Below are 12,823 nucleotides of genomic sequence, written 5' to 3' on the forward strand. Positions count from 1 at the left end.
TGTACTCCATATTTAACGCTTGTATATAGAACACCTTTGGATTACGCTCTTTTGTAATAAAGGAATTCATTTTATACTCAGAAAAACAGATAAGCAAGATGAAATTATCTCCATTGTACCTTTTATCATACGCAGCCTTATTGATCAAGGCCAATGCTTTTGCGCTTGCTAATGCTAAAGCTGATGCTGAAGCAGCTGCTTTGGCTTTGGCAGACCCAAATGCTATACCATGGGCTGATGCTGTTCCAGAGGCAGCAGCAGCAGCTGCTGCTTTTGCTGAGGCCTACGCTGAAGCTGAAGCCATCTCACATCCTGATCCACATGCCTATGCTCTGGCTGCCTCTGAAGATCAATGTGCCTCCTTCAGTTGTCATGCTGCATGTGGATATATGATTCTTAATGGTGCTGCTTGCTCTCTCAATGAGACTGACACTTACTCTGGTCCTCACAACTTGACATGTCTTTGTGCTGAAGATGGTAATTTCATGGGACGTTATCCATCTTGTATGGAGTGTGGTTGGACCTTGTGGAAGTACTATGGTCCTTATGTCTCAGAGGCATTGGAGGCATGCTCTACACTTTCGACTGAACCAACTGGTACTTTGAGATGCTCAACGACTTTAACAGACTCGTACACAAGAGATCCTAACGCTGGTTGTGCTTATGGAGGTACATGTATTGAGGAGGAGGCTACTGAAGGTGGAAACTCCACAGTGTCTAGTGATGTTGCAGCAATAGCTGTGACTGCAACTGATTCGGACAGCGATGATGCTGTTATCACTAGTACCAATTCTGACAATGCCTCAGCCTCAACAGAATCTGATGAGAGTGAGGGAGAGCTCGAGGAAGAAAGCAACAGTGAGGATGAAGAGAACAGTAACAGTCAGGATGAAGAGAACAGTAACAGCCAAAATGAAGAGAACAGTAACAGTGACAGTGACACTGCAAATTCTTCTACTACAGACTCTGAGGCTTCTGGTACAGCAGATGCAGCTGGTGCCAACGTCTCCGGCGAGGCAAGCGGTTCAGCTACCGAGCTCACCACTACTACTGAATCTAATTCTGAAGCAAACAGTGAATCAGCTTCTTCAGTCAACGGAGCATCAATCTTAGCAGCTGGAAGCTCTTTCATGGGTATAATTGCTTTGGCTTTGTTTATTTGATTGACAAATATACAAAGCACCAGCTCGTTGGCCCGTGGAGACCGTCAATTTAATGCCTTTAATATCTTTAATTTGAAAACTATGTTCCTTTTAATGACTATTATGGTCAAAAATCTAGCAACTATAAACAATGTAGATATGGTAGCGATAAACAGCCTCAACATTATTCCTGAATTGTGTAAAACAGCTGACACCAATCAAGTATATATATAATTGGAGGAGTAATTCTTACAGTTTTTGAGTAAGCATAACCTCAACATTGGACCGGTGTCTGAGAAACGATGACTTGTTTTATGGAGAGAATCCTCTTCTTGGTATAGTACATACATAAGCGACTCCCACAGAGTTCAAATGAGATACAATTCATTATATAACATAATGATGAACTCAAAAGGATGAAGTTTGAGATATTTTCTCATTTACTTTATCAATCGTCCCATAAGGAGATTCTGCTGTTCAGTTGTTGGAAGAGAATACACAAGAGCCGTTGCCATGAGGTTTGGATAACCAATGGCTAAACCAAAACTTGTCCCTATTCAGAGGGTTCCAATTTCATCGACGGTTATTCAAGTTGTATGCGATGTGGATGGACTCTTTTGGCTGATTACGAATTCATACCTCGAGGTGCCTATGGCATGGCGTGAGACCCTCTCCACCGAGACAATTGGTACGTTAATCTGGTGCTCACCAGCAAATTTTGATGACAGCATCACCAAAGTTACAGGTGCATTTGCAGACAATGTTCAAGCTGCTACAACTACTAAATGCAGCAACTGTTGATGATGCCACCCAAACTTCTACAACAGCAGAGGCAGAAAAGACTTGTGCCGTTGCAAAGATGGATGCCACATTTTTAGCCCAAATTACTGCTATTGAAACCTTTGCAGAAGCTGGGGCCTCATCAATTGACGCTTCATCTTCAGAGACTTCTTTTTGCTGATTACGAAGCAGGTGCTCCAGTCGTTGCAGTTGGTTCCTCCCTTTTTGGTATCATTGACTTATCGTTGTTTATCTATGAACCTTTGATAGTAACTACCGGGATACAATAAGTAAAGTAGACAAGTTATATAAACCTCAAGAGAATCTATTAGCATCTAATTATGAGATTTGAATATTGGTTGTAGGCTTATTAGCGTTGTTGATGTGTGCGCATATATGTTGGTGTATGGGTGTTTAGGTGTTCAGATGTATAATAACATCTCTACTTCACCGCGTTATTCGCTTTAAAGAGATCAGAATTGTACCACGTTCGCTCGTTATTGAAGGCCTCAAAAATGGATGACACAGTGCTAACACTCTCATGGAGACAAGTGGATAGATCCGGCAATGGATATATTCCTTCTTTAGAGCTTCCGTTGCTTGTTGACACGGTCAACAAGTATCTAAAGACACCGTTGATCAATGAGGAGGAGATGAAGACGTTGAAGAGATTTAGTCAAAGGGATACGCATAAGAGAATATACAAGAGTGAATTCAAGACGTTGTTTAATTCTCTTGTTGGCTTGACGTTTGCAAATGCTTTGCAACTGGCACAACTGGATTCCAAGGCGATTGAACAGGATAACGATGTTGGGGTTGAGAACAAGAGAGTTGACGATGACCATAGTATCCGACCAAGCTTTAAAAAGGAGTGGAGGAAGTATAAGAGATTAAGTGAAACACAGGAAGATGAGATTAAATATCGAGATGACGTGATACGCCAGTTAGAAACGAAATATTCGAACAATGATAAGTTGATTCACGAGACCAGCACCCTGGTCAAACAGAATGAGAAGTATGAAGAAGAGATCTCTTTTAGGGATAAGATTATCCTAGAAAGGGATGAAACCATAAAACAGAGAGATTTCAAGATACAAAAATTGCAAGAACAAGTGAAATCTTTAAATGATGAGATTTCATTGCTTAAAGGGAAACATCCTGATGAGCTTATGAGGTTCCAGTGGGGAAAAGAGGATAAATTTCACAGAGAGTTGAAATCACGCATACAAAAACAGCAAGATACAATTGACAAATTGAAGCAGATGTTGTATTCCAAGAAGAAGTTTACAACACCTAAGGATATTAAGGAACAAACAAACAAGAAAGGAAAGAATTATACCAAGTTCGTGCTTATCCCATTTGTATCGTTAGTTATATGCTTATTCTTGCAAATACAGTATAGACGGTGGGTTGAACAGTACTGGTTTGAGATGGTGGACAATGCAGACATCGACTATGCCTACTACGAAAGCAGATTATAGTACAGTTATTATATTATCACTAGGTTGAAGAAAAGAACAGGAGAATCATTTTGTGAAAGTCTTGAAACACATACAGAAAACTTTGACCAGTAAGCCAACAAGGTCGTTGTTTCCACCTTGTTGCTGTTGTTGCTGCTGTTGGTAATGAGGTTGTTGTTGGTACTGTGGTTGTTGCTGTTGCTGATAACCCTGTTGGGCCTGTCCGTGGTAAACCTCTTGAGGTTTGTTGAAGCTGGAAGCTAGAGGTTGAACGTTCCACGATTGTGGGATTCTAGCACCTTGGAGTTCTACAATCAAAACACCAGTGTTCTTCTTGTCAATGTACGATCTCAGCCCTGCTTCGTTACACAACTCCTCCACTGCTGGTTTCAGTTTGGCAACACCATTTTCAGAGTGAATACCCTTACCAACAATAACCTCAAGTTTGGACTCGCCACGGTTTACACCAGCCGCGATACGTCTCTTCAAGATATATATAGCTTCTTTGACGTATAAGCCGTGTAGGTCAATCTCATTGGAATCAGAATCAGCATTGTTCTCTCTAAAGACATACTCTGCAGCCTTAAAGTTGTAATCGTCACCAATAGCCATCTGTTTCTTTGCCTGTTCACTCAGTTCCTTTGCACGTGCACCATCACCTTGTTTATATGCCTTCTGAGACTGGGCACTCAGCTGTTGTCTCTTCTTGTAGGCCTGGTCAGCCAAATCTCTCAGTTTCTTGTACTCGGAGTCGGAAACGTGGTTATAGTCCCTCTCACCATTGTCTTTACACACCCTCTGTTAGTGTAATCAAATGGAAAACTACTGGGCATTGCAACTTACCAAGACGAACTCCTCTGTCAACAGCAGCTGCAGCACTCATTTTTGTCTACTTCTATGACTCTGCTGTCCAATTTTAACAGACAATTCAATGCCATTTTGAAGATGAAATTAGTACTCGAAGGAAAGCTGTCAAAGATTTGCGAAAAAAGAGATAACGAAATTTTTTTTTGGCGCAAGGATAATTACGCAATTGCGAAACCGTTCCAAAAGAGGAACTTCGCACAGGTGGAACGAAAACTATGCGTCGAGTTGCGTTCATGTTGATTTTATAGAACTCGATGATGGTAATGTTAGTGAGTGCTCGGTGGCGATTGTGCTTTGTTTGATGGTTAAATAGGCAGTGGTGTATGATTGTCATGGGGCAATCTTTGATAGATTTCTTTCTTCCGTTGGACAATGAGTTGTATAAGCGAAATTGCGTTCGTTCTCTGAGGTAGAGGAGCCGTTATGTCGATATAATGTGATTGTAATTGAAAAGAATAAGGAAGCAGTTCAAGGGAGAATAGTAGACTCTTCACACATAAGTATAGCTCAATACAACTAGTAATATACGATAAATTAATCCATCTTGTTGGATTATTCTACACAAAGTATTGTAAGGTAACTCAAATCACGTGTTATTGTGAACGGCGTGTACACAGTTGTGAGCCTTTTCGAACCATTCCACTTTTTTTCTTCTTCTTCCTTCTTCTCTCTCATTAATCCACTCATTCAACAAAGATAAGAAAAGAACAAACCATTTACGACAATGCAATCTCAGATATCTGTTCCAAAGGACAACGCAGGGTGTGGTAACGCAAACTGTCCATGTGGCTCAAGTTGTGGTTGCGCTGAAGGTCAGTGTACTTGCACAAAATGATGATACTGTATATCGCATGATGGTGTCTCTCTTTAGAAGAAATGTGAATTAAAGTGAAGTTCTTGGACCTGTTAGAAGTGAATGGCATGGAACCCTGTGGTAATTATCAAGCAATTTTGACTAGATTATTGATGAATTCATCATCGAGTAGACCATCATCAAACCCTTTTACCAACTCTTCAACAGCATCTTCTGTTGTCAATCCCTGTGGTAAATTATCAATCATCCTAGGTAAGAAGATTCTGTCATTAACAACGATATCTTTACCTTTAGGTGCTCTGGACTCTGCTTCAAAGTCCAACCACAATCCACCTTCTCCAACTTCAACTGAGATTTTGTATTTGAAATCAGGTCCGAGTACCACCCTCTCCGCAGAGTTAACTTCACCAATGTCAATACTAGCGAGATTGTTTAAATCATCAACAACATGAACGTTTCTAAACTCCTTCCTCCCGGTATCAATGAGATATTGGTGTTTACTTGCAAAACCACGAAATTCTCTGTACACCTGTCTCTGTGAGAACTCCCTATGGTTCTCAGCAACGTACTTATCAGCCAACCTCAAAGTTATCATGAAGGTCTTCACAAAGCCTGTACCCTTAGGAACGATAACTTGACCATACCACCTGTTTATCAAAGAACGGTACAACTTGGAAACAACTTTTTTATGGGTTTTGCCTAGCCCAATAAATAGCCTCATGCCCTGAATCACTGCAACTGCCTGTGGACCTCCAAAGTACCCAACAATGGCATCAAACACCAAATTTAAAACCCATCCTTGTTGAGTTACTGTACCTTCTTGAGGTTCCTTTGTTGCCAAATCCATTACTGCAAAGATATCTTCATCATCCTCAAGGTTAAGGCGAGGTTCAAATCGCTCAAAAGTGTCCATCAAGCTGGCGTTAGGGCATATCACAGCACTCGGAGCCGTTGGCTGAGCTGTTTGAGTCAATGTGGTGAGGTTTGTATTGAATTGCATCGTTCCTTGCTTTCATCATTCATTACAAGTTTACAGGATTATGTTAGATTATTGGGAAGGGGTTTTATATCTGATATTTTGCTCTTCCAGCATTTGAGGTCTTACTGTTATAGGTCATGGTTGTATATGTACTTAAGACCTCATAGTGCAATAGAGAAGAAAGATACTTATGTTAAAAGATTGACTAAACAAGAGAACATTATTATAGCACATTGAATTCATTCAAATCTACCAAACCGACTTGGGAAAGTAAGTATAGATTTTGCCTCCTTTTGATGATCAGCGTCCTCCAAGTTTCTTGCTTTACCAGCACGACCAAACGTTGCAATTCTTGACTTTGCAGAGTCAAACATGGAGCCTTGCTCCACCTTTTGAGAAGCTCTGGTAAACCACCAATTTGCAGCAATGGAGAATGTAACAACCATAAACACCAAGAACCCTAGAATACCAAAGAATGCAGCCAAGCTGCCAGTATCTTGCCATGGGACTGTAACGTTCATACCGAATAAACCCGTAATTAAATTCATTGGAACGAGCAAAGTACCAATTAACGTCACCTTTGAGAGCATTTCTGTCACTTGGTGATTCGAATAAAACGATTTAACTTGTAGTTGAGCCAAATAGTTGGAATGGGAGCGAGAAAAGATCTTTTCATACGAAGCCAAGTTTTGGAACATCGTAACAACGTGATCCTGGATATCACCCAGATAAAGGGCAATATCACCTCTTGGTTGAGTCTGTAAGTTGTTTGATTGACTCGATAGATTTGCCAAGTTGACGTTTGAAGTTAAAGGAGGTGGGATTCCCTGAGCTTCATCTTGACAACGTTTAGCAAACATCTTGATGACATCTGCCTTACCTGACAATAACCTCATCAGCGTCATGACTTTGCGTCTGGCTTCACCAATCTGTAATAACATATTGGCGAAATCATCCTCACGGGAGAGGAACACTTGGTCTTCTATGGCATCAGCCTCGTACTCTATGGATTGAATAACTGGGGCAAAACTATCGGTGATGTCATCGATCAATGCATAACATAACCAATCCGCACTCACATCAACGTATTCTCTCAACTGTCTAACACGTCTTCTAACGTTAGCAGCATGAGAGATCGGAGCGAATCTAAAAGTCAAGACACCATTTCTGAAGACAACAATATAGACGTTGATAGGTTCCAGAAAATCTTCAGATTCCTTATCAGATTCAAAAGTATGGAAACACACAAAGTAATAGTGTTTAAACAGCTCAACCTTTTCACGAGTTTCTTGCATACGGATATCCTCTGCTGTCAAAGGATGGATACTGAAAGCCTTTGATAAAGCTCTCATCTCTGCATCTGTAGGGCAGACGCAATCCAGCCACCATGTTGGTTTACCATTTCTGAAGAGCTCATGGAACGATTCCCCAGGTGCCAACAATGACGGCAAATCTGGCGCATGAACAGTCTCGTCAGATTCAGAACAGAAGAATGAGAATCTATCAGGAGCACTGGTTTCACCTTCCACTCTATCACGGCCAAACTGTACACCAGTTGCGTTTGATGATCTTGTAGTTATTTTGCTCAACGTTCTGTGAACCTGTGGAGTATACCTTTGAGCAGCAGCACTTGACGAGTTGGAACTTGAACCAGTGGTGACTCCACCTTCCTTACGTAGCCTTTCATCTTCTTCACGGCAAGATTGGATAAACTCCTCCAATTCGTCAAAGTCAATGCCGTTGACCCTCACGTGTTCAGGCAATAACGGGAAACAGACATCTTCCTCAGTCTCCAAGGAGTCCGATCTTCTTGAAGTTGCCTCTGAATCGTTATTGGAAGAACGTGAAAGACGACGACGACGTTCAAAGTTCTTCAACTCGTTATCAAAATCCGCTCTTGAGTTGGAATTTCTAGAAACCACAGAAGGTGTCTGTCTCAAAGGATGTAAAGACGGCGAGTGGTGGGAACCAACACCACCAGCATTGGCTGGTATAGATGCCGTCTTATTCAACAATATACCACGTGATGGTGTACTGTCGTGCTGATTAGCACCACTCAAAGAACGGCCTCTCGACTTCAACGGAGGACTAGTGTATCCATTTGAGTCATCGTCACTCTCCAGTTTGACACGAGTCACAGGTCTTAACTTCTCATCACTGGTGTCTGTATCGTCATCCAGTGTTGTTGAGATCTCACCTGCCGGGTCATTATTGGTTGCGTTGTTGGTACTACTAGCAACAACCTCAATAGCAGGCGGAGGAAGCCTACCCCCATCAAACACGGAGCCACGGCGAATAGGCAACGAATTAGCCTGGTTCCTGTGATCATGAAGCGCCTCTGTCTTCATGGAGTTAGCAGAGTGAACTGATTCGTGGTCTGACATCTCTCTTGTGATTTCTCTCTCTCTTTCCTTCGCTCTTTTTTAGTGACTCGTCTTAGTAAGTGCTAAGCTAAGATGGAAAAGAGTTCGAACTGCGGGAATAAACCAATTAGCTTCCAGCCATTCAGAACGTTAATGAGATCTCCTCTTCAAGTTATTTCCACCAAACACACACACAGTTAGAACAACAACAAACGAAGTAAGCAGAGAGGAAGCTGTTGTTTATCAAGGAGAAGAGGGAAAAAACGTCAAAGGAAGCCAGTTTTAATCCTCGTGGGCCCAAAATTTTTTTCCGCTCCTCATCGAGCAAAGCACGCCAAAAAAAGAAATAATGTCCGAATGAGGGAAGATTCGCGGGCCATGCACGCATGTTTGCATCAAAACGTGCGTCGTTCATGGTGATCTATAGATGTATACAACAGGAATAGAGCGTTCTGCGTGCTAAAATGGGAAGATTTAACGGTGCAGATGGTTCTGAAGTGTATATAATGCCCCATGAGGGTATTTTAAAGCGATTGGATCGCCCTAGAAATGGGCAAGTTAGGATATAATTAATACCCAATACACCTTATAAAGGCTCCTTGCTTTCTGCGTTATAGTTATGATCTCTTCTTTTATATAATGGACGATGGGATGGGCTCTTATAAACGTAGTATTTGAGTAAAGAGATGTCATGTGCTTTACTTTATTGTACTGTTCGTAGTATCCGGACCGTTATACACCGTGGTTGGCGTGTCAGTTATAGGCTTACGATGCCATCCACTGGCCTCCATCTGGTGGAGATTATACTGGACATTTCAAGGCATAAAACGCTCAACCTCCATTACGGAACGCTATAATTAGAACTAGGGGGCTTACATGTGCAAGTTAACCATAAAGAAGGTATAATAGAATCATAATAACTAAACACATAGTATCATAATTTTTTTTGTAATAGAAATAAGATAAAAAAACACAATTTTTTTTTTTTTTTTTGTAAGAAACAAATAGTCATAAAGACACACACATAAGTTTTGGTTATAACCATCATTCCAGAGCACCACCAGCAGTGGTAGTACTAGACTTGGAAATATTCATATAATATTCAACAACTTGTCTGTCCCTGATATTGTACAAATAATCAAGTACTTCATTTCTCTCCTCTTCCTGATCGTCTAAAGTGTTCAAGAAGTCTTCAAGACCAATTTCCTCACACTCCTCCAGTCTGATGGTCTCATCAATACGGTTTTTGTTAACCTTGGATTTCAAAATGGATCTTGGCTCGATGGTCAGAGACGATTCAAGCGTCAAATCCTTTGCACCATCCAAGTACTTCTCGGTGTTTTCAGAATGAGCAACGCCTTGCAATTTGATAGAGCGGCTCTCATTCTTAGAACTGATCTGTCTCAAAGTTCCAGACCCGTTGTAGAAAACAACCTCTGAAAAATCTTCAAATTTAATCTTCGAGTAGAGTGTTGGTTCCTCGTAATATTCCTCCTCCTCGGGCTCGATCCCAAAGCACCGTGGATCTTTGATATCAAATGGTTTATCGTCATCTGAAATATAATCATCCTCTTTACCATAAACACTCTTGATTGTTTCTCCCTCCATGATGCTATTCTTCAATGTGGAAATCATGTATCTTCCTTCCCTGATAGTTGGAACCAAAACAGTAACGGGGTCATATGTACCATTGGAACGGAAGGAATCATCACTGTAGTCTTCGTAATCGGAATCGTGGTCAGTGTAGTCTTCGTAATCGGAATCGTGGTCAGTGTAGTCTTCGTAATCGGAATCATGGTCGGTGTAGTCGTTAGTATAATCGTTAGTATCGTGGTCAGCAGCCTCTTCAGTATCCTCTTCTTCACAAGTTTCCTCTTGGACCTCAAATTTGGACTCCACTCTCTGTCTCTTGATTCTCCAATCATCAACAGACTTCTTGAAACTGTCTTTGAAAAATGTAAATTCCCTTTTGCGCTTGAGTTTAGAGTTAATATTGTCGGTATCAGTTGTAGCATTTGAAATGTTGTTCACCATGGCGTCAGTAGTCGTAGTTGTAGCAATAGTATCATTGTAAATAGCAAAACCAGTCTCTGTTGTTGAAACAGTCAATGGTGTAAGATAGGCAGCAACGTTGTTTCCTGTAAGCTGTTGGTTGACTGTGTTGTTGTCGTTATTCTCATTTCCGGTGGTAACATTGGAGTAATTGTTGGTGTGTATACTGCGTGGTTTTCGTTTGAACCAGGACTTAACCAAGGTTCTCTTGCTCATTTTATTCTCAACACCGGAAACCGTAGTCTCCATGGAGACATTAGGACCGGAAGACTCATCATTGTTGAAGAAGCTCACCAACTCAATAGTAACGGCTTCGGAGTCACGACGAGCCGACACATTCAGTGTGGAGTTGTCTTCATCCTTAACAGTCACCTTGGTGATGTGCAACTTCAACCAGTCTCTCACACCATGATGAGACTTCTTGGCGATGATGGATCTCCAAGAGTGTCTTGAATGGTCACGATCTCTTCTGAGGATCCCACCATGCTGGTAAGGAACCTCATCAGAGTGTGCAGCGGATTCAGCATATGCTTGGTCAACAACTGCGGTGCCAGAAGATTGGCGACTGGACTTCTCAGAAGTCTGTTGGAAGCTTTGCTCGATAGTAATGGAGTTCATGTCGCTTAATATAGTAGCTGTGATGTGTACAAACGAGTTTGTAGTATCGATAGACGTTTTCCTCAGGCAGAATAATCTGATAAGAAGGTAAACTGGTAGTGAAGTAGACGGTATGAGAAAGAAAGGAGGGAACTGGGAACAGCCCGTTTATTTATCTTCTTTGTGTCAAAAGATTCACCAGAAAAGTGACACAAAACCAGCCGTAGACATACTGACTCTGATGCCACAAACGTCTCTCTGATCTGTTACACAAAGGCCATCTTGCTGATCGTCCATGTCAGCTCGATATGAGAACGGAAGGGAAACCAATCTTTGGAGTTCATAAGTAAAAGAAGCTGGCTGGCGCACCGGAATTGAGATTACGTCACAAATGTTCTCAAAGTCTCTCTCTCTCTCTCTCACTCACAAATTAACACTATCACGCTCGCCAGTGAATTGACTCACAAGTATATAAATGGAAATCTCTTTTGTGCTTTGTGGATCACTGCACAAAAAGTAAGCGACAGTCACGTGACGGTAACGTCATAACCACCCATATACCTACACACATTTGTGATAGCCTCAAACTACACTTCATTATTAGACAACCATTGATAACAAAAACCCATTTCCAAATAAAATTACACAATTATAGAAGCAAAGCAAATCATAACCAATCATTGTCAGTAAGTAGAAGAGCAAGATCTCAAGAGGCTTAGACCTTGAAACCTCTAGAGTTTCTCTTACCTCTAGCTCTCTCGAACTTTCTACCCTTGGACAAGATTCTTGGGGCTTTGTTCTTGTGTGGACCGAAACCAAAGTGTCTAACAGCCTCTCTGGAGTTTCTTGGACCTCTGACGAGCAAAGTGTTTTGACCCTTTGGAGCACGGGTAGCCAATTGATCCAAAGTGATAGCCTCACCACCAGCCTTCAAGATCTTAGCACGAGCACCAGCAGTGAATCTCAAAGCAGCAACGGTAGCCTTTGGGAACTCAAAGATACGGTTGTCATCGGTGACGGTACCAACAACGACAATGGTCTTGTCAGCAGCACCCTTTTGAGACAAAGCACGGGAGATTCTGGAAACAGAAACTGGTGGTCTGTTGATCTTTGAGAGGAACAAAGACTTAAGGACAACCTTGTTGAATGGAGCATCGGTACGACCTATTGGAAGTTTGTTAGTATACAGTGGGGTGTTTTCTGCTCAATGTCGCACAAGTTTCTTTTTGTACTCGCAGAAAGGGAATTTCAGTCTCATCTCTTGATATTTAGACTCGCACACATCAACGTCTAGAGTTGAGTGAGAAGAGACAGAACAATCAAGTGATACTAAAGAGGGTTCAATCTAGAGGAGCAAGACAAACAAACGGGCTTATTCTTCAGTATCTTCACTGAAAAGCCATTTATGATGTTTGTCCTTTAGCTCAAGACCCATTATTAGATCGAACCAAAAGTTCCCCTAAGAAAAGAAAAAATCTCACTTCACACACCTTCAAAACATGAGAGGTGAAGAGAGCCAACCAAGAGAAGACACTGAGCTCTCAGAGAATAGAGAGCAAGGGGTATAATGTATAAAAGAACAAAAAAACCACTCTGGGACATTGATAATGATGAGTTTACTCACGAGCCAAGAAGGAGTACAACTTGACCAACAACTTCAAGTAGACGTTGTCAGACTTTGGAGCCTCTCTGTGACCGGATCTAGCGTGTTGCTTAGTGAAGTGATCTCTACCCATTTTGTGATGTTCTTTGAAGCGATAACCTCTAAA

At 41.5% G+C, this 12,823-nt stretch overlaps 7 protein-coding genes across 7 annotated transcripts; 2 read left to right on the forward strand and 5 right to left on the reverse strand.

Annotated features, from left to right (window-relative positions):
* Window positions 1-80: 80 nt before the first annotated feature.
* On the forward strand, window positions 81-1,163 carry CYBJADRAFT_185798 (uncharacterized protein; the record flags this gene model as incomplete). Its single annotated transcript, XM_020217185.1, has 1 exon — window positions 81-1,163. Exon 1 carries the CDS (start codon window positions 99-101, stop codon window positions 1,161-1,163), a length of 1,065 nt encoding a protein of 354 aa, XP_020069361.1. The 5' UTR covers window positions 81-98.
* Window positions 1,164-2,411: 1,248 nt separating this feature from the next.
* CYBJADRAFT_168635 (uncharacterized protein) lies at window positions 2,412-3,501 on the forward strand. Its single transcript, XM_020215451.1, has one exon. The coding sequence runs from the start codon at window positions 2,438-2,440 to the stop codon at window positions 3,401-3,403; it is 966 nt and encodes a 321-aa protein (XP_020069362.1). The 5' UTR covers window positions 2,412-2,437; the 3' UTR covers window positions 3,404-3,501.
* On the reverse strand, window positions 3,449-4,265 carry CYBJADRAFT_174185 (Smr domain-containing protein; the record flags this gene model as incomplete). Its single annotated transcript, XM_020216548.1, has 2 exons — window positions 3,449-4,167; window positions 4,226-4,265. The coding sequence occupies 2 exons, from the start codon at window positions 4,263-4,265 to the stop codon at window positions 3,449-3,451; spliced, it is 759 nt and encodes a 252-aa protein (XP_020069363.1).
* Window positions 4,266-5,190: 925 nt separating this feature from the next.
* On the reverse strand, window positions 5,191-6,063 carry CYBJADRAFT_174186 (uncharacterized protein; the record flags this gene model as incomplete). The annotated part of the gene is made up of 1 exon (XM_020216549.1): window positions 5,191-6,063. The coding sequence occupies one exon, from the start codon at window positions 6,061-6,063 to the stop codon at window positions 5,191-5,193; it is 873 nt and encodes a 290-aa protein (XP_020069364.1).
* Window positions 6,064-6,281: 218 nt separating this feature from the next.
* On the reverse strand, window positions 6,282-8,426 carry ALR1 (Mg(2+) transporter ALR1; the record flags this gene model as incomplete). Its single annotated transcript, XM_020216909.1, has 2 exons — window positions 6,282-7,977; window positions 8,056-8,426. 2 exons carry the CDS (start codon window positions 8,424-8,426, stop codon window positions 6,282-6,284), a joined length of 2,067 nt encoding a protein of 688 aa, XP_020069365.1.
* An 885-nt stretch (window positions 8,427-9,311) lies between these two features.
* On the reverse strand, window positions 9,312-11,513 carry CYBJADRAFT_168638 (uncharacterized protein). Its single transcript, XM_020215452.1, has one exon. It carries the CDS (start codon window positions 11,073-11,075, stop codon window positions 9,450-9,452), a length of 1,626 nt encoding a protein of 541 aa, XP_020069366.1. The 5' UTR covers window positions 11,076-11,513; the 3' UTR covers window positions 9,312-9,449.
* A 55-nt stretch (window positions 11,514-11,568) lies between these two features.
* Window positions 11,569-12,790, reverse strand: RPL18B (60S ribosomal protein eL18; the record flags this gene model as incomplete). Its single annotated transcript, XM_020213402.1, has 2 exons — window positions 11,569-12,218; window positions 12,679-12,790. 2 exons carry the CDS (start codon window positions 12,788-12,790, stop codon window positions 11,770-11,772), a joined length of 561 nt encoding a protein of 186 aa, XP_020069367.1. The 3' UTR covers window positions 11,569-11,769.
* Between the last annotated feature and the right edge of the window lie 33 nt (window positions 12,791-12,823).

The sequence above is a fragment of the Cyberlindnera jadinii genome, assembly GCF_001661405.1.
Source record: "Cyberlindnera jadinii NRRL Y-1542 unplaced genomic scaffold CYBJAscaffold_11, whole genome shotgun sequence".
NCBI lineage: Eukaryota > Fungi > Ascomycota > Saccharomycetes > Phaffomycetales > Wickerhamomycetaceae > Williopsis > Williopsis jadinii.